General features: G+C 40.4%; 1 protein-coding gene across 1 annotated transcript in view; it reads left to right on the top strand.

Moving 5' to 3' along the window:
- Positions 1-24,828, top strand: part of SMURF2 (SMAD specific E3 ubiquitin protein ligase 2) — a 101,390-nt gene that overhangs the window by 32,870 nt on the left and 43,692 nt on the right. The window contains exons 2-6 of the mRNA XM_049779093.1: positions 2,729-2,767; positions 6,453-6,561; positions 20,303-20,436; positions 21,708-21,773; positions 23,433-23,517. Of these exons, the coding sequence (XP_049635050.1) occupies positions 2,729-2,767; positions 6,453-6,561; positions 20,303-20,436; positions 21,708-21,773; positions 23,433-23,517 (433 nt within the window). The remainder of the gene's footprint in view (positions 1-2,728; positions 2,768-6,452; positions 6,562-20,302; positions 20,437-21,707; positions 21,774-23,432; positions 23,518-24,828) is intronic.

Here is a 24,828-nt window from a genome sequence, read left to right as displayed (position 1 = left end):
ATGCCGTACCACTGTGCTATTTCTCCGGCCCCTAAAATTTTTTTATTTGAACTAATTTTTGTTTTGTTTTTAGGCCAAAACTGATGGTTCTCAGGGCTTAATCCTTGCTCTACACTTCGGGACTCAAACCAGGCAGGCTTGGGGGACTATATGGAGTGCTAGGGATCAAACCTGGGCTGGCCACATGCAAGGCAAATTCCCTATCTGCTGTATTATTGCTCTGCTTTGAATGAAAATATTAAGCTTATGCTTATTTATTTTTGTATTTCCCAAATAGAGTAAAAGTTGGAAAATAGGCCAGTTCTATCTCGGAAATACTATACAGTATTTAGTAAAAAGTAAAAAAGTAAGACGTATATAGTATAGTAAAAAGTAAAAGAAAATTTACTCATCTGGAAAATAGGCCAGATTCTGTTTATTAAGTTCATGATTTAGAAAGTAGTTCTCGGGGCCCGGAGAGATAGCACAGCGGGGCGTTTGCCTTGCAAGCAGCCGATCCAGGACCAAAGGTGGTTGGTTCGAATCCCGGTGTCCCATATGGTCCCCTGTGCCTGCCAGGAGCTATTTCTGAGCAGACAGCCAGGAGTAACCCCTGAGCAACGCCGGGTGTGACCCAAAAACCAAAAAAAAAAAAAAAAAAAAAAAGAAAGTAGTTCTCTTTGTTATAGAGCTTATAGTTTAAATGGGAATTAACAGAATGTTCTTTAAGAACAATTTTATGGGCCGGAGAGATAGCATGAAGGTAAGGCATTTGCCTTGCATGCAGAAGGACGGTGGTTCAAATTCTGGCATCCCATGTGGTCCCCCAAGCCTGCCAGGAGCGATTTCTGAGCTGAGAGCCAGGAGTACTAACCTCTGATCGCTGCCAGGTGTGACTCAAAAAAAAAAAAAAAAAAAAAAACACTCTCTCACACACACACACACACACACACACAAAAACAATAACAAAACAAAACAATTTTATTATGTTAAAGCTTTCATTTATCTTTATGACATCTTATTATATTCTTTTTTTTTGTTTTTTGTTTTTGGGCCACACCCGGCGGTGCTCAGGGGTTACTCCTGGCTGTCTGCTCAGGCACGGGGGACCATATGGGACACCGGGATTCGAACCAACCACCTTAGGTCCTGGATCGGCTGCTTGCAAGGCAAATGCCGCTGTGCTATCTCTCCGGGCCCTTATTTTATTCTTAAGCCAGGGGTCTCAAACTCTCGCGCGGGCCGTTTGCGGCCCTCCGTACAACATTTTGTGGCCCTACCCTAGAGGAATCTTTGTTTTGTTTTGTTTTGTTTTAGTTGTTTGGGTCACACCCCCCAATGTTCAAGGCTTACTACTGACTTTGCACTCAAAGATCACCCCGACTTTGCCTCCTGTGGCCCCCAGGTAAATTGAGTTTGAGACCCCTGGTGGATATAACAACGTGTATGTGTGTGTGTGTGTGTGTGTGTGTGTGTGTGTGTGTGTGTGTGTGTTTTGGTTTTTGGGTCACACCCGGCAGCGCTCAGGGGTTACTCCTGGCTCTACTCTCAGAAATTAATCCTGGCAGGTTCAGGGGACCATATGGGATGCTGGGATTATCCTTCTGCATGCAAGGCAAACGCCTTACCTCCATGCTATCTCTCCAGCCCCTTGTGTGTGTGTTTTTATAAATATATATTCTTCCCCTTCCCCGAACTGTGTTTTTATTAGGAGAGTGCTTTGGGGCAGTGTTCTGGTCTTATTCCTGGCCCTGAGCTCAGGGATCATATATGTGTTGCTGGTGATCGAACTTAGATCATCTGTTAGCAAGTGTCTTACCCATTGTACTATCTGACGGCTTCTTGAATTGTTTTCCCACTGCTGCCTTGCTACTTTAAGACTAGATATTTAATTGGGGATAGTAACTTTTGTTTTGTTTTGTTTTTGCCACTCCTGGTGGCACTCAGGGGTTACTCCTGGCTCTGCACTCAGAAATCGCTCCTGGCAGGCTTGGGGGACCAGATGGGATGCCAGGGAATCGAATCCAGGTCCGTCCCTGGTCAGCTGCATGCAAGGCAAATGCCCTACCACTGTGCTATCTCTCTGGCCCCTGGAGATAGTAACTTAATCCTAATACCAGGCTTCTAAACACCTTTCCCTTAGTTATTACTGGTGATAATTGCTAAAGTTGTCAGCTTCTGGTTTAGATGTTGTTAGTTCTTTTTTTTTTTTTTTTTTTCTGTGGGGGAATCACACCCAGTAGAGCGCTCAGGGGCTACTCCTGGCTCTTTGCTCTGAAATTGCTCCTGGCAAGCTCGGGGGACCATATGGGATGCTGGGATTCGAACCACCGTCCTTCAGCATGCAAGGCAAACACCTTACCTCCAGCTATCTCTCTGGCCCTGTTTGTTAGTTCTTTTTTTTTTTTTTTTTTTTTTGGTTTTTGGGCCACACCCTGTGACGCTCAGGGGTTACTCCTGGCTATGCGCTCAGAAGTTGCTCCTGGCTTCTTGGGGGACCATATGGGACGCCGGGGGATCGAACCGCGGTCCGTCCTAGGCTAGCGCAGGCAAGGCAGGCACCTTACCTCCAGCGCCACTGCCCGGCCCCTGTTTGTTAGTTCTTAATAAAATTATTATCATGTTATATACCTTGTTCCATTATTATTCACCGGTGTTTTAAAATTCGCTGTTTTTAAAACTTTTGATAATGTGGTTTTATAATGTCACTTAAATGTTTTAATGTATTTTGTTTTGGTTTCTTTTACAGTACTCTGTGCAAAAAACTTGGTGAAAAAGGATTTTTTCCGTAAGTAAATTTTTTTTTATGTTGTATATTGTGTATAGATTTTTTTGGGAAGACTTTTTAGCATTACCTGGTTTAAGAATGTTTTTTCAGAAATACATTTAATGTTGCATGAACATTGTGATTTAGACATTTTTGGTATGGCATTTCTTTTTGTGGGGTGGGGTACTCCTGTTTGGGGACTACTCTTGATTCTGTGTGAGGGTGGCTCTTGCTAGTGGTGCTCAGAGGATCAAACTGAGCCTCCCACAGCAAAACATGTACTCAGCCTTTTGAACTCTCTCTTTGGCTCTGACAGCACATTTTTTTGAAGTGATTTTTATACTTCTTGGTTTTAGCCCCCTCTTTTTTAATTTACTCCTTCCACAGTTTATTTGAAATGTATGTGTATTTGCGTGCATGTCTGAATGTAGATGCATGTCATGTATACTGAAGGTATATATACTACTAGATTTTTTAAAAGATTCATTTTTAAACACTTTTCTTATATTTTTAAAGAAAGTTTACTCATCTAGTCAGTTATTCTTGGACGGTAGGAAACCTGCTTTTCTGCTTTTAACTTGCTTGACATTCCCAGAGTGTAGGAATGAAACACTGCCACATTTGATAGTAGATGCTCAAAACCTCAGACTTCAAAGTAGACATTTGTTTCCTGTATTTATAGTATTTCCTGTATTTGCCATCTGTTTGGAATTTTTTTTGGGGGGTGTTTTTATTTCGAATTAGATCTTGTGAGGATTGGGAAATAGCCTTCTTGTGTATTTTAAAATCTGTAGGGCTGAAGTGATAGTACGAGTAAGGTGCTTGTTTGCCTTGTACATGGCTGACCTGGATTCTATCCGTGGTCCTATATGATTTCTCAAGCACTATCAGGAGAAATTCCTGAATACGGAGCCAGAAGTAACTCCTAAGCATTGCTGGGTATGGCTCTCAAACAAACAAACAAACAAAAAAAAGAGATGGGCCGGAGAGATAGCATGGAGGTAAGGCATTTGCCTTTCATGCAGGAGGTCATCGGTTCGAATCCCGGCGCCCCATATGGTCCCTCGTGCCTGCCAGGAGCAATTTCTGAGCCTGGAGCCAGGAATAACCCCTGAGCACTGCCGGGTGTGACCCAAAAACCACAAAAAAAAAAAAAGAGAGAGAGAGAGAGAGAGAGAGAGAGAGAGAGAGAGAGAGAGAGAGAGAGAGAGAGAGAGAGAGAGAGAGGAGAGAGAGAGAGAGAGAGAGAGGAGAGAGAGAGAGAGAGAGGAGAGAGAGAGAGAGAGAGAGAGAGAGAGAGAGAGAGAGAGAGAGAGAGAGAAGACTAGTAAGTTTTTTTTTTTGTGGGTCTCCCAAACAGTGCTCAGGAACCCCCAGTTCCATGCCTGGTGTTTCAGCAGGGCAGGCAGTGCTAGGAACTAAACTCAGGTGTCCATCACCCATTAACTAGCTCCCTGGTCTTCCTATTAAATTGTTGTTTCTGATATAACTGAAACCTAACTACAAACATGTTTGTATTCATGGTGCTTAAATAAAGATATTAATAAAAAGTCGGGGCCGGGCGGTGGCGCTAAAGGTAAGGTGCCTGCCTTGCCTGCGCTAGCCTTGGACGGACCGCGGTTCGATCCCCCGGCGTCCCAGATGGTCCCCCAAGCCAGGAGGGACTTCTGAGCGCATAGCCAGAAGTAACCCCTGAGCGTCACCGGGTGTGGCCCAAAAACCAAAAAAAAAAAAAAAAAAAGTGGTATCACTGGTTTAAAAAAACAAATTGTTAAGTTTCTGTTTTAGGCCACATTCACCAGTCAATACTTTAGTGCCTACTCCAGGCGTGGTGCTTAGGGCTTGCTCCTGGGAATGCTTTGAGGGCAGCCATGTTGGAAAAAGACACAGGCTTACTAGGTGCCAAGCTTGTATTCTCTCTAGCCTGCTGAGCTTTCTCTCCTGTTCCTATCTACTAGATTTTTTTGGGGGGACGGACGGACTGGGAGAAAGGGGGTTTGGGTCACACCTGGTGGTACTCAGAGGTTATTCTTATCTCTGCACTCAGGAATCACTTCTGGTGGGCTCAGGGAACCATATTGGATGTCAGAGATTGAACCTGGTTGGCCTTCCAAGGCAGATGCCCTATTCACCATATTATCTCTCTGGCATTATTAAGTAGATTTTTAAATTAGATAGTTACCAGCCAGCAGAATTGGCTATGTGCTGTTTAACTGACAATTAGATAATAGTGGGATACAAAATGGCAAATAGAATTGGATAGGCAGATAACAAAGAAACAAGGGAGGAGGAAAGTAATGAATGTAGACTTCTGGCAGCTGTTTCCATACCCTTGAAGACATCTGCTGTGATTTTAAACATAAAATCGGCAGTTTTCGTCTCCCATCCTTCCTTCCCAAATTCTTTTCTTTCCTCTAGAGTCCTTTGTAATAATATCCAAATATTCCAGACTCAGTTTTTCTAAGAAATCTTCCATTTCTTGTAAACTTCCAAGAGCTGATTTTTATTGCTTACATGAGCTTTTTTTTTTTGGTCCCTAAGGAGGTAGGTGGAAAAAAATTGAAGGCAGTAAAATTCTTTGAAGTTGTGAGTTTGCTTCAGGGATAAAACAATTTGGAAAACTGACCTTGTTCTCATTGTGAACTTGATTGTAATGACTTTTGGGGGAGAGGGGTAGTGGGCACATCTAGTGTTGCTCAGGGTTTACTCCTGGCTCTCCCCACTCATGGTGGGGCTCAAAGGACCACGTGGAGTGCTGAGGATCAAACTTGGCTCGGCATCCAAGGCAACCACCTTATGTACTGTACTATCTCTGTGGCTCTTAAAATAGATAATAAAGGAGAGGTATCCATACAGCAGAGCTGCCAGGAGCATGAATTTAACTGCATGTGTCTAGATTTAGAATCGAATTTTTCGATCCTGGATTTGCCACTAATATTGTCTGAGCTTGATTTTGTTAATCCCTTTGTGCCTTTTTCTTAGTAAAATAGAGATTACTTCATAGGATTATTATGAAGAATAAGAAATTCAATAAATGTAAAACATTTAGAATGTCTTACATGGCATTATATTTTCTTTGTAGTTAATACAAATGATTTTTTTTTGGTGGGCTTGTGTGTGTATGTGCTTGTGTTTGTGTGTTTTAATGTATAATGTTCTTGTTTCCCCAGTTAACCATCTTTTTCTTGGGGGAGGGGATTCCAAATTGTGCTCAGGAGGCCTGTGGTGGTTCTTGGCCATCTGAGCCAGCAGTTTAATTCAAGGGTACAGGGATTTAGTGTTGCTCAGATTTTTCTGTGCTGGGATCCACCAGGGCTATCCCCAACTGTCTTTGGGTCAGGAAAGTAGATCCATCTAGGACTACAGTATCCATCAAAGCTCAGCTGTCTTTGGGTCAGGAAAGTAGATCCCTCTAGGACTACAGTATCCATCAAAGCTCAGCAGACCATGTGGTATGGGCCATGTGGATCAGATGGCCTAATAATGCCTGAACTGTCTGACTGGCTCCAAATTGTTAAAAGTTTTTTATTTTATTTTATTTATTTTATTTTATTTTTTAAACACTGATTAAATTGTTAAAACTTTTTAATACAGAATGGAATAATCACTTACTTTGTAGTAAATGGCAATGTTTATGTAATCTTCTAACTCTTCTATGTCAGTATATTCTCTTATTGAAATAAAAATCTTCCTATTTTTTTAACAGGACTTCCTGATCCATTTGCTAAGGTGGTTGTTGATGGATCTGGGCAATGCCATTCTACAGATACTGTGAAGAATACACTTGATCCAAAGTGGAATCAGCATTATGACCTGTAGGTTGAAATAATTAATGTAAAATGAAACATCAAATCAGTATAATTTGATAGTCTTTTAAAAGAATTATGGGAAATGAACCAAGTATGGTCTGTTGTATTATTTGATTTTCAAAGTATATGAAGCAGGTATATGGAACTATGTATGGGACAGTGTTTTGGGCTTACCTTGATAGCTAGTTTTTGAAGTTGAGGTAACTATAGCTAGCCCAAATGAAGACTAAATATGCACAGGATTATAAATCCAGAAATAAAAATTGGAGCATAGTCATAGACATTCTCTTCACTTTTAAATTTTAGTTTAATCATAGTAGTTTATGTACGGTACCCTTTTTACAAAAGGGTAATGAGGGTTCCAGATTTCAAAAGGTTAATGGAAGGATTCCAGGTTCCAGACTGCTGGGTGGATCACATGCCTAGCTAGTATGAGCAAAGCCCTCAGCATTATTTGTCCTCATCACCACCCTTGGTGGGTGTAGCTCGGGGACACCTGAAAGTGCAGAGTTCAAGCACTCACCTTTTATCAGTACTGATAGGTATTTCCTCCTCTCTTGAGCACTGCTGGTTGTGGCAAATTTTTGTTTTGTTTTGTTTTTGGGTTACACCCAGTGGCAGCGTTCAGGAGTTACTCCTGGCTCTGCCCTCAGAAGTTGCTCTTGGCAGGCTTGGGGTACCATATGGGATGCTGGGATTTGAACCACGGTCCATCCTGTGTTGGCTGCATGCAAGGCAAACACCTTACTGCTGTGCTATCGCTCCAGCCCCACCTATAAAATTTTAAAAATAGTTTGTTTTTGTTTTTGGGCCACACCTAGTGACTCTTAGGGGTTACTCCTGGCTATGCACTCAGAAATTGCTCCTGGCTTGGTGGACCATACGGGATGATGGGGGATCGAATTGCGGTCCATCCTAGGCTAGCGTGAGCAAGACAGACACCTTACTGCTTGCGCGACCGCTCCAGCCCCTAAAAATTGTTTTAAAGTTAGAAGTTCCATCCCAATGTTAAGATGCCTGAAACCACATCCAGTGGTACTGATTGGTTCCTCACTTCACTCAGGAACATTCATGGCAAGCTTGGAACCATGACTGTGTTGGCTGTATGCAAGGCAATCAAATACCCACTCTGTACTATCATATTGTACTATCAGTTTGGTCCCTACTGTATAGACTTTAATAGGAAAATGCAGTTCTCTACTTTTTTTTTTGGTGGGGGATGGCTCTAGGGATTAAGATAAGTGTTCTACCATTGAGCTACATCCCAGGCCTTCTGCCCTATTTTTATTACTGATTTGCATTCTTTTCATTTTTTAAATTAAAGCTCCATGATTTACAGAGTTATTCATATTTGGGTTATAGACATAATTCGTGTTTTAGACATAGACATTGTGTTCCCAGCACCAATGCCATTCTTTTCTTTTTTTTTTGTTTTTTGTTTTTTGTTTTTGGGTCACACCTGGCAGCACTCAGGGATTCCTCCTGGCTCTACGCTCAGAAATCGCCCCTGGCAGGCACAGGGGACCATATGGGATGCCAGGATTTGAACCACCGTCCTTTGGGATGCAAGGCAAATGCCTTATCTCCATGCTATCTCTCCGGGCCCACCAATGCCATTCTTAAATTAACTGTTTCTCCCACCTTCTTGCCAATTAAAAATTAAAAAACATGGCCTATAGTTGGGAGTGGTCAAGGGCTCTTCCTGTTCTATGTTCAGGGAGCACATCATGTTGGTGATTAACCTGGTCCTCCTGTGGTGCTCTGAGCTATCTCCTCTACTCATTGTTTACTTATTTATACATTTTGGGGCTAAGACTGATGGTGTTGGAGGTAAAGGCTAATCCTGGTAGAGCTCAGAGCACCAGGGATCAATGACTCCATTTCTTTGGGCATTTCCTCTTTCCAGGAACTGGGATAATCTTCCTTGATTATTTTTTTTTAAAAAACACATTAAAACATTCTCTCTCTCTCTCTCTCTCTCTCTCTCTCTCTCTCTCTCTCTCTCTCTCTCTCTCTCTCTTTCTCTCACCCACTATGATTTGCAATATTATTAGTGAAGGGATATTATGCATAGCTTGATTATCTTTTACAAGTAATCTCTCTCATTCTCTATTAAAGCTCGATCCCCTTTTTCCTTTTGTTTTTGAGCCATACTCAGTGGCACTCAGGGATTTCTCCTGCCTCTGTATTAAAAAATAACTCCTGGCTGACTTGGAGACCTTATGGATGCCGGGGATTGAACTGTTGGCTGCTTGCAAGGCAACTGCCTTACCTGCTGTGTTATAGCTATGGCCTCTATTTGGACCATTTTCAGTTAAGTTATTTTGTATGAAGATGGAAAAAACTACTTTGAAATCTTTTTAAAAATATATTTCGTGGGGCCGGAGAGATAGCATGGAAGTAAGGCATTTACCTTTCATGCAGAAGGTCATCAGTTCGAATCCAGGCGTCCCATATGGTCCCCCGTGTATGCCAGGAGCAATTTCTGAGCACAGAGCCAGGAAAAACCCCTGAGAACTGCCGGGTGTGACCCACAAACCACAGAAAAAAAAAATTTCGTCTTAATTGATAGTTCTAACAGACTTCTGGTAAGAGACCACTTCCCCTTGAAACTTTGGATTCATTGCTTCATTTTCTTCCAGGACTAGATTAGTACTGTTTCTCAATAGATGAGTGGCAACTCATCTCTGTTAATTTATTTTGTACTTGATTAAAATACTAAAAAGAAATTTGGAAGTTATTCTTAATTATAAAATATATTTAAAATAGTTCAACATGTAATCAGTATTAAATAACAACATAATTTTTCTAAGGCTAGTTGTTTGAAATTAGAGGTTTATTTTGCTCTTAACACTAACTCAATTTGAACTAGCCATATCTTAGTTCCATGTGACTGTATATACAATTTTGGACAGTGCAAATTTTGTTTTGATAGTGGAATATAGTCATTTAGTTCATCATGTTTTCCACTGGGAGTTTGCAGGTTATTCTCATCATACTTAAAATTAATTTTTGCTATAAATATAGTATAGCTGACATATCATACCAAATATCTAACGTTTCACTTGTCTTTCTCTAAAAATACTAAGATATCCCATCAAATGCTTTTTGGTGGTGAGATTGTATAGCAGGTAGGGTACTTCCTTGCATATGGCTGGTTTGGGCTTGACCCAGCCACCCCATATTGTCCCTTCAGCACCACAAGGAGTTATCACCCATAAATAATTATTGAGCAACACTGGGTTTGGCCCAGAAAACCCAAGGAAACAAAATTGACCTTCTGAACCATATGAACAGATGTCTTATCTCCTGGCCTACCCAGGTTCAATCCCAGGTATCCTATATGGTTCCCCGAGCCTACCAGGAATAATTTCTGCGCACAGAGCCAGGAGTAACTCCTGAACACCACCCATGGTCCATAAAACAAAACAAACAAAAAAGTCTAGCCTAAAATAAAATTTAAAGTTAAGTTTAAAATAAAATATTTAGGGGCCGGCGTGGTGGCGGTAGAGGTAAGGTGTCTGCTTTGCCAGCGCTAGCCTAGGACAGACCGCGGTTCGATCCCCCGGCGTCCCATATGGTCCCCTAAGCCAGGAGCGACCCCTGAGCGTCACCAGGTGTGGCCCAAAAACCAAAAAAAAAAAAAAAAAATTTTTTTTAAATCTAATTTAATAGGGGAAACAAGTATAGAATTTAATATGGCACCCTCAAAGCAAAACCAAAATAATTGGAGCAGGTGCGATAGCACAACCGGTAGCGCATTTGCCTTGTACGTGGCTGACCAGGTTTTCAGCCCTAGAATCCCAGGTGTTTCCCCTAAGGAGTTATTTCTGAGTGCACAGTCAGGAGTAACCCCTGAGCACTGCCAGGTGCAACAACAAAAACAAACAGGTTGGAGCCTGGAGCGATAGCACAGCGGTATGGCATTTGTACTGCATGAAGCCAACCTAGGACAGAACCAGGTTTGGTCCCCAGCATCCCACATGATCCTCCGAGACTGCCAGGAGCAATTTCTGAGTGAGGTGTCACCCCCCCAGCACCACTGGGTGTGGCCCAAAAACCAAACAAAAAAAAACCAAAAAACAAACCCCCCCCAAAACTAAAAAGAGGCAAATAGATCATTATATAAAGAGTTGATAACTAGGGACTGGAGAAGTAGCTTGAAGGTAAGGCGTTTACCTTGCGTGCAGAAGGATGGTGGTTCAATCCTGGCATCCCATATGGTCTCCCTAGCCTGCCAGGGGCGATTTCTGAGCATAGAGCCAGGAGTAACCCCTGAGCACTGCTGGGTGTGACCCAAAAACCAAAAACCAAAAAAAAAAAATTACTCCTGGTAGGCTCAGGGGATCAAACCTGGATCAGCTGAGTGCAATACAAATATCCTATCTGCTGTGCTATCTATCACTCTGACCCCAGCCAGCCCTTTATTTTTATATTTTTAAAGAATAAAATTGACAAATCCTTAGCCAGATTAACAAAGAAAAAAGTCTGAAAATTATATTAGGAAGAAGGGGAGAATTTAAAATAAATAAATTCATTAGAGATTAGTGAAGTCCCAGTCTGTAACTCAGTGGTAGAGCACTTCAACTTTGATGTGAGAGACTTTAGATCCAATTCCCAGCATTGAGCAAAATAAAGGATTGGTGAATCACTTTATGTCCCTAGAAGAAATGAGTGAAAATTTGGAATCATACAGTCTCAAAGACTGAATCAGGGGCCCGGAGAGATAGCACAGCGGCGTTTGCCTTGCAAGCAGCCTATCCAGGACCTAAGGTGGTTGGTTCGAATCCCGGTGTCCCATATGGTCCCCCGTGCCTGCCAGGAGCTATTTCTGAGCAGACAGCCAGGAGTAACCCCTGAGCACTGCCGGGTGTGACCCAAAAACCAAAAAAAAAAAAAAAAAAAAAAAAAAAAAAAAAAAAAAAAAAGACTGAATCAGGAGGAAATCGAAAACTTGAATAAATCTATTACTAGTAAGGGAATTAAAAAATAATTTTAAAAATCTTCCCTAAAATAAATAATCACATCCAGAAGGATTTACTGGTGAGTTCCACAGAACCATAAAATAAAAGCCCATTACCATCCACAGTCTTTCATGAAAATCAAAGAAACATGAACCTTCCTAATCGTGTTATGAGGGCAACTATACTATCAAAATAGATTGAAATAGTACCAAAAAAGAAAATTACAGACCAATATTCCTGAACATAGAAGCAAATTTCCTTAAAAATTTCAGTGAACTGGATTCAACAATATGTAAAAAGGATCATAGGTCATTGGAATCCAGTGGGATTTATCTCAAGAATAGAAAGCGATTGGAGAGAGTATAGCTGATAGGACGTTTAGCTTACATGTGACTGATCTGAGTTTGATCCCAACATTATGGTCCCCTGAGTCCTGCCAGGAGTTATCTCTGAGCCTAGCAGGTCAAAGACTGAGCACAGCCAGGTATCACCTCAAATTTAAAACAAGGGCATGAGTGTATTCATCTATACAAATAAGATAATCTGATATAGCACATCAACTAAAGGACAGATAAAATATGTGCCTAGATGCAGATAAAACATCTTTAAAATGATATTTTAAATTTAATCATCTTGAAATACACAATTATGATTGTTTCAGTCATACAATGTTTCAATATTCATTCCTTAATCAGTGTACATTTTCTGACTCTACTAATTCCCAGTTTCCCTTCCATGCCTCCCCATGGCAGTCTTTCTCCCTCCCATCTCTCTCTCTCCACCCCTACTTTCTCTCACTTTTAGTCATTGTGGTATGCAAATCTTACTACTGAATGGGTAACATGCACACTACTTTACCTCCTTTCAGTACCTAATTCTTTGCCAGTGTGATTATTTCCAACTGTCAATGTCATAGTGGTCCCTTTTCTGTCCCAACTGTAATCCCTTACTCTTTGTTGCAAGTTTTGTATCATGGACTAGTCTTCCTGCCTTCCGTCTCTATAGTCTCTGGGCATTATTACCATACTGTCCTTTTTTTCTTTTCCTTTCTTTTTTATTTAGTTTTAGTTTTTTTTTTGTTTGTTTGTTTGTTTTTGTTTTTTTTTTTTTGGGCCACACCTGGTGGCACACAAGGGTTACTCCTGGCTCTGCGCTCAAAAATCGCTCCTGGGAGGCTTGGGGACCACCTGGGATGCCAGGACCCAGGTCTGCTCTAGGTCAGCTGTGTGCTAGGCAAACGCCCCATTGCTGTGCTATCTCTTTGGCCCCCATACTGTCTTTTATTTTTTTTATTTTTCCCCATACTTTCTTATCCCGCAGATAAATCTTCTTTATATCCCACAGAGTGCAGATAAAACTTTAAACGAGAGTCACTACCCATTTGTGATTAAAAATAAAATAAAACAACTCAGTGGTGTCAAGTGATGGCAAGTAGGGTGTTTGCCTTGCATGTGGCTGATATGGGTTCGATTACTGACATCCCATATAGCCTCTTGTCACTGCCAGAAGTAATTCTTGAGCATCACTGGGGATAGTTCAGAAAACAACAAAGAAACAAAAAACACTGGAGACAACAAACCTGTAGCTCACTTCAAATCTCTCTAAGTTAGGACACAGAGCAAAGATGTCCATTGTTACCACTATTTCTCAACCTGTTATTGAAAGTTCTAGCCACAACAGTTAGGCAAGAAATAAAAAAGGATTCAAATTGTAAGAAGTTGTCAGTCACTTGCAGGTTGCTGGTAGTATAGTAATATATATAGAAAACTCTAAAGATGCCACTTTGTAGAAATGGTAAATACAGTAAAAAAGCAGTCTACAAAATAAGCACACAATTTTTTCTTGCATTTCTATATGCAAACAATAAGTTACAAGAGAAAGAAATATTTTTTTAAACAGTTATAGTGTGTCAGGACCGGAGAGATAGCATGGAAGTAGAGCGTTTGTCTTGTGTGCAGAAGAACGGTAGTCCCCTGAGCCTGCCAGGAGCGATTTCTTTTTTTTTGTTTTTTTGTTTTTTTTCTGTTTTTGTTTTTGGGTCACACCCGGCGGTGCTCAGGGGTTACTCCTGGCTGTCTGCTAGAAATAGCTCCTGGCAGGCACGGGGGACCATATGGGACACCGGGATTCTAACCAACCACCTTAGGTCCTGGATCGGCTGCTTGCAAGGCAAACGCTGTGCTATCTCCAGGAGCGATTTCTGAGCATAGAGCCAGGAGTAACCCCTGAGTGCTGCCAGGTATGACCCAAAGAACAAAACAAAACAAAAAAGTTACAGTGCGGGCTAGAGTGATAGCACAGTGGTAGGGCATTGCCTTGCACGCGGCCAACCTGGAACCGACCCAGGTTTGATCCCTGGCAACCCATATGATCCCCCGAATCTTCCAGGAGTAACCCCTGAATGTCGAGCTAGGAGTAACCCCTGAACACTACCGGATATAGTCAAAACTCCTCAAAAAGTTACAGATGTGCTCCAAAATATCAGTTACCTAGAAATCCATTTTAAAGCGTGAAAGACTTCTACATTGGACATTCACTTATTCAAATAAATAGAAGAGGACATTAGGAGAGGACAGAAGGAAATGAAAAAGTACTTTATGTTTATAGCTTCTTAGAGGAACTAAAAATGACCTTCCTACCAAAAGCAGGTTCAATGCTATCTCCATCAAAGTTCCAATAGCATTCTAAATAGACATAAAACTTAAGTGGCTAATAAAGGACTAATAAAATTTATATGGAACCATAAAACTTCAGGAATAGCTAACCCAGTTGAAAAAATTGGGGGAGGGCATTGCAGTTTCTACCCTTCAAACTATATTCTAAAGAAAGCAGTATGGTACTGGACATGTTTTCACATCAGTGGGAAAGGGTGAGAAGTATGACAGTTAATTTGTGACAGTGGAGCTAGGATCATTAAGTGGAACAGTTTAGGGGCCGGAGAGATAGCATGGAGGTAAGGTGTTTACCTTGCATGAGAAAGGTTGGTGGTTCAAATCCCGGCATCCCATATGGTCCCCCGAGCCTGCCTGTCAGGAGTGATTTCTGAGCATTGAGCCAGGGTTAACCCCTGGGCACTACCAGGTGTGACCCAAACACCAAAAAAAAAAAAAAAAGAAAAAAGAAAAAGAAAAAGTGGAACAGTCTAGGCCTAGATAATTTTGGGAAAACTGACTAACAATGGCAAGAGAATAAGTTGGGCCTTTAGACAATACACAGAATTTAATTCAAAATGGATTAAAAGCCAAATTAGACCCAAATTCATAAAATACATAGAGGAAAACTCTACAATAACTACATAATCTTGTATAGAGCTGTCTTCAATGATTTGACTTCCATATTGAGCTCAAAATAAAATAGAATGTCACTGTAAAGATTTAGCTCAGTGGAAAAAAGTGATGACTAAAATATAAAAACACCTTACTGAATTAGAGGAAATTTTGTGCATCATATACCTGACAGAGTGCTAGCATTTGGAATATATAAAACACTCATTAAACTCAATAAAAAAGTAATTCCATCAAAAATTGGGATGAGAAACTGAATAGATATATTTCCTAAGACACACAGATGGCCAACAGGCATATGGAAATGAGTTTACAGTCACTTATCATTAGAGAAATGCAAGCCAAAACAATGAGATATCATCTCTCATTTGTAAAAATAACCTACATCAAGAAGCCTGGAAGCAGCCAATGCTAGTTTGGTTGTGTTGAAGATTGAGCTCATGTTCTTTTGTGGCACTGTCTCCTGTTCACCTTGAATGGAAAGAGGTGCAGTGCAGAAACATCACAGAAAATTAGAGGGGCCTGAGCGATGGCACAGTTGTAGGGCATATGCCTTGAATGAGGCCATACATGGATGGACCCAGGTTAGATTCCTGCCATCCCATATGGTTCCCTGAGCCTGCCTGATCTCTGAGCGCATAGCCCGGAGTAACCCCTGAGCGTCACTGGGTGTGGCACAAAAACAAACAAAAAATAGGTGCTTTAGCTTTGATTTGATTTGACTTTTAGAAATTAAAAATTATGTAATCTGTTGTATAGCTAGGCTTGTATGTGATTTTTGGGGTGTATCTGTGGAATGGACAAAAGGGAGCTTTAGGTTTTTGGGTCAAATTTGGCAATACTTGGAAGCTGTTTATTTTGTGTTTTAATGTGCACCATGTATGCTTCTGTGTGTGTGTGTGTGTGTGTGTGTGTGTGTGTGTGTGTGTGTGTGTGTGTGTGTATAGATGGTGTGGGGCACAGGGGAGCCAATCCCAGTGCTGTTCAGGAATTTTATTGTGATTATGGTCACTACTCGTTACTATGGGGGCCATGTGGTGCTGGGGTTTGAACTCATGACCTCATATAATGTTAGGCATGTAATTTTGTCACTTTAATTATCTGCCTGGCTCAGGTTTTTTTTTTTTTTTTTTCTTCCAATGGGATGTGGGAGGGAGGGGGATGTTCATTCAGGTGAAGTTTAGGAGGCCAGGAGGCCCTTGTTTTGGATTCTCAGCCAGTGCAAGTATCTAAGGATGTGCTATTCGTCAGGTCCTGTGGTATAGGGGTTTACTTGGGCCACTCTACAGTACTTTGGGGCTTTCAGAGCTGTATGTGGGATTATCTGGTGCAGGAATTAAGTTCCATGAAAGTCTGTTAATAAGTTTGAGAGATTGGAGAGAGAGCATATGTTTTGTATTTTTACATGCTGAAGCCCCAGTTTTGATTTCTGAGCTCCACTAGGCATGCACCCCAAAGATGTTTAAATATTTTTCTAAAAGAAATAGTGATCGGGTAGTGGGGATATGGCTTAGTAACAGCAAAGGACACACCTTTTATTCAGGAGAGCTGGCTTTGAACCCGGCACATTTAAAAAATAAAAGGAAAAGGCTATAGAAATCCTAAGATAAGATTAATAGTATAGAATGGAATTTATTAAAAAGCAAGGGTGACAGACTCTCTTTTACTGCAATGTTCTAGCAAATAGAAAATGATGACTTTGTTAGAGAAGTAGTAATATTGGAGCTGGAGTGATAGATGCACAGCAGGTAGGGCATTTACCTTGCACGCAGCCAACCTGGGTTTTATTGCTGGCATCCAATATATGGTTCCCTGAGCGTGCCAGGAGTAACCTTTGTGCACCCTCCACCCCCCAAAGTGGTCTAAAAACAAACAAAATCAAAGAAAAGTAGCAATATAAGTAGTCTAAATATTTTAATACTTAATGTTTATCTCATTAACCCCCCTGCACCACTGAATTTTACTCACAAATTGTGGCTTATTGACCTTTGTCTTAGATTCTTTATCTAGCCTTTTGCTAATCTTAACATGTATAGTGATCTTGTTAAAATGTTTTTTAAATCTTGTTACTTCTGTCCTCCAAATCTTCCATTTCTTTTCCTTCCTTCCTTCCTTCCTTCCTTCCTTCCTTCCTTCCTTCCTTCCTTCCTTCCTTCCTTCCTTCCTTCCTTCCTTCCTTCCTTCCTTCCTTCCTTCCTTCCTTCCTTCCTTCCTTCCTTCCTTCCTTCCTTCCTTCCTTCCTTCCTTCCTTCCTTCCTTCCTTCCTTCCTTATTCCTTTTCCTAGTCCCTCTTGTGGTTTCTGAAGGTGGTGAGGAGTGGAATCAATAAATGCTTGATTTCGTGCTTACATGCATGTTTATCAGTGCGGGTGGGGAGGGTCACACATTTTTATAGTATGCTAAAGATCACAAATTGCATGCTGTGTAATGATACTATTGATCCAAACAGCAGTGCTGTTTGTTGGGTCATGCTTGATGCATGTAGGGTGGTGCCAAGGTTTGAATTTGTGGTCTAATGCTTATAATGCAGGCACTTCACTGAACCCAGGACCCCATCTTGGAGTAAAAGCCAGAGTTTATACTAGCTGACAAAGCTCCTTATGTTTTGTTCTCTGTATTTGTGGGGATAGGCTGGTATAGGAAAGAGCCATAATGCTAAGAGACTTTATACAAGAGAAATATACTTTGAATTTATTTTTATTTATTTATTCGGTTTTTGGGTCACACCCAGTGGCACTCGGGTTACTCCTGGCTCTGTGCTCAGAAATAGCTCCTGGCAGGCACGGGGGACCATATGGGATGCCGGGAATTGAATCAGAGGTCGTCCGGGGTTGGCCGCATGCAAGGCAAATGCCCTAGTGCTATGCTATTGCTCTGGCTACCGTGAATTTAAAGTCTGTTGGGAGGCACTAGGAGTGTCCTTGCACATAGCGGATCCAGATCTGATCCTGGTCAGCACATATGGTGATGCCCCATCAGGAGTGATCCTTGAACACTTGCGTATGGCTCAACTACCAATATTAGTCACTCACGTATAGTATGTTATTCAGTGACATAGACAAGAAGAAGCTCTGTTACTTTGAATGTAGATTTTTAAGGTCTCTCTTGGCCTTGATGTTCAGCTTCTCAACAGGATGCTTAAACCAGAGCTGAGAATTGGACAGAATCTGTATTTTAGCATATCTAAAATCAAGTATATTAATTGGGAAATTAATATATATAAATGGTTTTCTGTGGGGTTGGGGATATGGTGGAAGAGTACATGCAAAAATTTATCTAACTCATTGATACTCAATTCTAACCCTTAAACTATGGCATTACATTAACACATTAGGTATATTTGAAAATCAGTTATAATCAAGAGTAATATTTTAGTCTAGATCTTTTCATTTGTTGAGCAACAGAAACATTGCAGCTCATTTAATTAATTTTCATATTAAAACTTTTCATTTTCAAATGGAAAAGAAAGTATTGCAAGAAGATTTATTAAATTAATAGTTTCAGAACAGTTAATTCAGTGACATTGAAGGTAAGAAGAGGTGTCAACTTTAGATCCATAGAAAGGGGGCCAGCACAGTATGTGGAAAACTGTTATCTTGCCACTTCCATTCGTCTTCTAGTAAAATATTCCAGTCTGGGGACATTTCCAAATTCTTTGTTCAGGTTCTGTGAGCAGGACTGACCTCTCCTCCCTGACTGAGGAGTAAGCATGTGTTGCTAGACAAGACTGGGTATGTGACTGACTAAACCAATGAAAATTAGCCTCAGGTTCAAGGTAGAACTATATGGAGATGCTGAGCTGGTAAAATGTTAGTCAAGAGCTGTCAGATGTTATTGTCACTACTTGTGTAAGACAGGTCTGAAGATGAAGCCAACATGGAGAAAATCAGAACTGACTTTAGTTAGATGACATCTTTTGAACACTTTGAGATAATAAATAGCCTTACCACATTTTGGCATTAATAAACCGCCAGGTGGTTAGTTTCTGTTGATATTCTGTAGCCTTTAATGACAAGAGTTATCATTATTAGAGCATTCATAGTCAATGTACTGGGGCTGACAATACAAGTAAAGTGGGTAAGGTGCTTGCTTTTCTGTGGTTCAATCCCTGGCACCACCTATGGTCTCCAGAACACTGCCAGGACTAATTCTTGAGCATATAGCCAGGAGTAAGCTTCGAGCACAGCCAGGGGTGTGTACCTTGATTATCTGTAAATGAACCACAGTTCAAAGAACTGAACCACCCCCATGTGGCAACTGGCCTGAAGCTGCCTCACTGATTCTAACTACTAACCAGTTTAAATTGAGCTCTACCTCAGATTGGGTTGAAGGTCAGATTAAAGTGAGTCAATTGATTTAGCAGGTTTTGGACATTAAAAAAAAAAAAGCACTGAAAATTTGCTTAATTTTTGGATAGATAATATGCTTTAGCTTACATAATTGAAAGTAGGCTTATTTTAAGTATAGCTGGATCCAGGGGCTTAAGTTGCCTTCCATGTTCTCATTTATAGTTTGAATTCTGGCTGGAGCTCTAGAGATACAGGGTTTCAGGTACTAACTTGGTGTCACATTGCACCAGTTCAAACCCCTAGTACCACTAGGTGGTCCCCTGAGCACCACCAGGGGTCATTCCTGAGCACAGCCAGGAATAGCCCCTGAGTATTGCAGGGTGTGTATGTGTGGGGCTCCAAAACAGAAACAAAAGATTGAGTTCTGACTTGATATAGCAGGTGAATTTTTCTGATATTGACCTCTTACCAAAGGACACTGTAAGGTCAAGGTTGTTGGACCAAAAATTTGACCTCTTAAGAGTCATTGAAATACAATTAGGGCTCTCCTGATATAGTTATTTTACTATATTTTTGCATGGATTGACACCATGTTAACAATTGGCCACAACAGAGCATACTTGCAGGTATATGTACAGAAAAGTATAGTAACGCTTTCCCCTGCTCTGCTTGTCTGCAGGCAGTGAAGTGAAATCTGCAAGAGTCCTGCTCGCTCAAGGCCTGCATACAGGAAAGAAGCAGGGGAAAAGCGTTACACCTTTTGTTCTACAGCATTATAAAACATAACAGGTATGTCAGATTTTTGGTCAGTCAGCCTTGACAGTGCCCATGGAAAATAAGCTGAGTACTTTGAGCTAGTAGGTCACATGTCACCGAAACAGAATGTGATCAAAGTTCTTGAAGATTTTGTTCTCAGAAAGAAATCATTATCATAAATTCTAGTGTTATGCAGCATAATTTACTAAAACAGTTTTTAAAAACGAATACAAAATGTTACTCAGCTTCAGTGGCAGATAAAGGCTAATTTAAAATGTTTTAGATTTTACTTGTGATACAAAATTTAAATTCATTCCTGTGAGTTGATTGAACTCAAAACCCATTTTATGTCTTAACTACATTCTCAAAACACTGATGACAAAAACAAAAGAAAAATTTATTGACTACTTGTAGTTGCTAAGCTAGTTACTTATGTAGTGATTTTATATTTTAGGTATATTGGAAAATCTGATTCAGTTACGATCAGTATATGGAATCACAAGAAGATCCATAAAAAACAAGGTGCTGGATTTCTTGGTTGTGTTCGTCTTCTTTCCAATGCCATCAACCGCCTCAAAGATACTGGTTGTGAGTAGAAAAGCTTTAAAATATAGACGTCTATTGTATATGCACATGCTTTTGGGGGAGAGGGCAGAGAAATAGGTTGTCTATGTTTGCAATATTTTTTAAAGTTTCTAGTTGAGGGGTTGGGGTGGTAGTACAGCAGGTGGGCCTGCACGTAGCCTATCCAGGTTCGATCCCTGGCAACTGATCTGATCTCCGAATTTGCCAGGAGTGATTGCTGTGCAGAGCCAGGAGTAACCCCTGAGCACTACTGGATATGGCCCCCAAACAAACAAAAGCAAAACCACTGCGCATTTTGGGATACAAAATCACCAGCTAAGGTGATGGGAAAAGGTTGGGTGGTTGCCACTCCTGGCAATGCTCAGGGGAACAGGCAAAGCTGGGCTTTGAACCCAGGGCTCCTACATGCGAAACATGTACTCCAGCCCATCAAGGTTTCCTTCTAGCCATATAGCTTCTAATATTTTTATAGTTTCATACATCATTCTTATTCATGAATAAATTCCCAGAGCTGATACCTGCAACTCTATTCCCAAAAGTAAGACATTATTTTTAATGTTAGACGTCTGTGTTAACTACTTAATTATAGGTCAGTTTTTCACCAATGTGCCATTTAAAAGATAAAACTGGGCCAAGACATTGGGCCAGAGCAGTGGTGCAGAGCAGGAAGGCATCTATCTGCCTTGCTAGCGCTAGCCTAGGACGGACCGAGGTTCGATCCTCCAGTGTCCCATATGGTCCCTCAAGCCAGGGGCTATTTCTGAGTGCATAGCCAGTAGTAACCCCTGAGTGTCACCGGGCATGGCCCAAAAAACAGACAAACAGAAAAACAAACTGGGCCAAGACATTGAAGTGATTTCCATAGTGGATAAATTGACTTTGCATATTTATAATTAATGGAACAAGGTGAAAAAGAGTATTTTTATTTGTAGTATTCCCTTTGGAATACTTATGAATTAAGTATTTTTTCTTCTGCACAGTTGTCTCTGTATGCTGGGAATGTTTATACCAGTGTCTTACATTTTTTTAGCTTTTACTGTTGCAAAACTTCTTTTGAAGACATTCTAGTTATATAAACTGTTGGAGAAATTTAAATATGTATTTCATCATTAAAACAATATTATTTAAGTGGTAGATCTGATTTCTACTAATATCAAATGCATTTTAATATTCTGTAGATGCTAATATTCTCTGCAGTCAACTTTTTAATTTCTTTTTAAATTTTTTATTATTATTTTTTAATTTCTTTTTTGTTTGTTGTTAATTTGAAATAGACCAGAGGTTGGATCTGTGCAAACTTGGGCCAAATGACAATGATACAGTTAGAGGACAGATAGTAGGTAAGTGTGAAATGTATTGCATTTCTTTTGGTTTTTGGGCCACATCTGGTGAAGTTCAGGGGTTTGATGTTCAGGGGTTACTCGTGATGGTGCTTGGAGACTATATGGGATTCCAGAGATTGAACCCAAATCAACTGTATGCAAAGCAAGTGAGAGATAATTATATGCTGATCCGTAGTGTGAAATTTAAAGTGATATGAATTCTTGCTTCATTCAGATTGACCAGTCTCTAAATTCTTTTTAAATCAAAGTACAGTAACTTGCTTCATTGTATCATATGAATTACTTATGAATCTTATGAGATGTTTTGATTAGTGGATCCAAGATCTAAGCTGATTTAAGAAGACTAACAACACAAAATTATGAGGGGGCCAGAGATGTTATTCAGTAGTAGAACCACACATGTCTTGTATATATGTGCTCCTGGATTTGATCCTCTAAGTACTACAAAGCTAAACTATAAATAATGAAAAGAAGAAATCTAGTGTTGCAAGAATTTATTAGTTTCTTTAGAAAAGAATTAAATTATAGATTAGAGAGCAGTGATAGTTTATATATAGTAATGAAATTTTTTTAAAAAATAGGCCAGCGATGTAGATATAGTAGTTAGAACTTCACATGTGTGAGACCCTGGGCTTGAATCAAATTTTTTTTCTGAAAATAATTTTCAAATTCTCATTGTCTAGAAAGGAGGAGAAATTGTTACCTTAACTGATAACTTGCTTAATAGTCTCATGACTGAATTGACTAAGAGTAGGACTTTATTAGACATTTCTTGAGACTTCTCTTAAGAATGAATGGATTTGGGGCCAGAGCAATAGTACAGTGGGTAGTGCATTTGCCTTGCATGTGACCAATCTATCTTCGATCCCTGACATCTAATATGGTCACCCTTAGATCACCAGGAGTGATCAGTGAGTACAGAGCCAGTTGTGGCCCAACCCCCGCTCCCCAAATAAAAGGATTAATGGATTGGATCAGAGATATAGCTTAGTGGGTTAGAGTAAGTATTTGCATGATGGAAGCTTGAGAGACCATGAGCGAAGACAGTGGGTAGGTCGTTTGCATTGCACACAACTAACCTAAGTTCAATCATAGGATCCTCTGAGCTCCTTAAGCAGTGATCCCTGAGACCAAAGTCAGGAATAAGCTTGGAGCATGCCAAATGTGGCCCATAAACCAACCCCCCCCCCCAAATTAATGTGAATGTTTCTTTCATGTTAGGTGTGGCTTCTTCTAAAGCATTTCAGATGGAGGAAAGTGAATTACTTCCATCCACGTAAATGATAAAGTTTAGAAAACCTTAAAATTCTAATATCTCTAAAAAGGAAAAAAATATCTCTTGGAAGAATAGAGGGATTCTGTGACAAAGCAAGAGTTAGGACATGAGTTCAGTTGCTACACCACCCATGTGTACAACTGATACCACAGCAACTTTCAGCCAGCTCTGCAACCAAAATGTGTAGAAGCACATGTTTGTGCTTGTCTGTGCAGCATTACAGTGAAGGGAAGTGCAGGGGAAGAACTGCACAGAATTACTAGGACACTGAGAGTTCATTTTAAATTAGATAAGCTGTCAGATCATTAAAGTATATGTGTTTATTTTCTGAATTATAAGATTACTTTTTAGTTCCGTGACAATAATGTCTTCTTTAATAGTAAGTCTTCAGTCCAGAGACCGAATAGGCACAGGAGGACAAGTTGTGGACTGCAGTCGTTTGTTTGATAATGATTTACCAGATGGGTAAGTGAGGACCATTAGAGAATTCTATATTCTTAAAATATTGAGAGACTAGTGTTTAATTTATGTGAAAAATTAGGTTTTTTTTTCTCCCTTGGGTCACATCTGGTTGGCACTCAGGGGTTACTCCTGGCTCTGTGCTCAGAAGTTGCTCCTGGAAAGCTCTGGGGACCAGATGGGATACCGGGAATCGAACCAGGGTCCATCCAGTATTGGCTGCATGCAAGGCAAACACCCTACCCTTGTGCTATTGCTTCGGCCCTGAATATGAGTTTTAGAGTTTAATTTTTTCTTGCACTTAGAAAATGTATGAGAGATTTATTATAAGAAATGTATAAAATAGGACATGAATCGGTTATGTTAAATTTATTAAATCAGTTATGTTAAAATTAAAATTTTTTATGAAGAGTTCTCATTCTCACTAGGAGACGAACAGAATTTGACGAATACAATTCTGTAAATGTTATATATTTAAATAAAAATTAAAAACTTGATTAGATTATTTGAAATAGTGCATATGAGTGAACATCTGAGAAACTGCTCCATAGAGGTAAGGAATGGAGAATTTTGGCAATAGTATTTATAATGAATACTTATCTTGCATGCATGTGTCAGATCCTGCTCTAATTACTCTATATAATTTGTATTTAATTCTCATAGCATGAGATTCTGACATTCTCATGCTTACTAGCTTTGGTTTAATCATTGTATTTAATTTAATCATTGTAGTTGACTTTTAAGCTTTGGTTTATAAGAGTGTAAGAGTGTTGGACCAGAGCGATAGTACAGTGGGTAGGATGTTTATTCACCTTGCATGTGGCCGGCCAACCTTGGTTTGATTCTCGGTATTCCATATGGTCTCCTGAGTCTGACAGGAGTAATTTCTGAGTGCAGAGCCAGGAATAACCCCTGAGCACTGCTAGGCGTGGCACAAAAATATACAAAAGTATGACAATAAATAGTATGTGGTGTACCCCAAGACCCACCCATATCTGGGAGGAGTTTTGGGAACCGGATAATAGGTGTAACTACCTGCAAGACCTCCCATTTCTGGGAGGGGTCTGGAAAAGGATAGATAAACCTCTGAGCCAGGGGATTCGGCCCTTTGGCCGTTTCTCTCTTGGCCCGGCTTGGCTTCCTGGCTTTTGGCTCTTTGCCCTTTGGCCGTTCCTCTCTTGGCCCGGCTCGGCTCCCTGGCTTTTGGATCATGGGGCCGCATGGAGCCCAAAGGAAAGATGGCTGAAAGGAGTTTAGATGCAGGGCCAAGAATAACTATTGCTTAAAAGGTTATGAGATAGGCCACACACACGTGGT

This window comes from Suncus etruscus, chromosome 1 (genome assembly GCF_024139225.1).
Source record: "Suncus etruscus isolate mSunEtr1 chromosome 1, mSunEtr1.pri.cur, whole genome shotgun sequence".
NCBI classification, from domain to species: domain Eukaryota; kingdom Metazoa; phylum Chordata; class Mammalia; order Eulipotyphla; family Soricidae; genus Suncus; species Suncus etruscus.
Note: the sequence above shows the minus strand (reverse complement) of the source record. Positions and strands in the feature narration are given on the sequence as shown.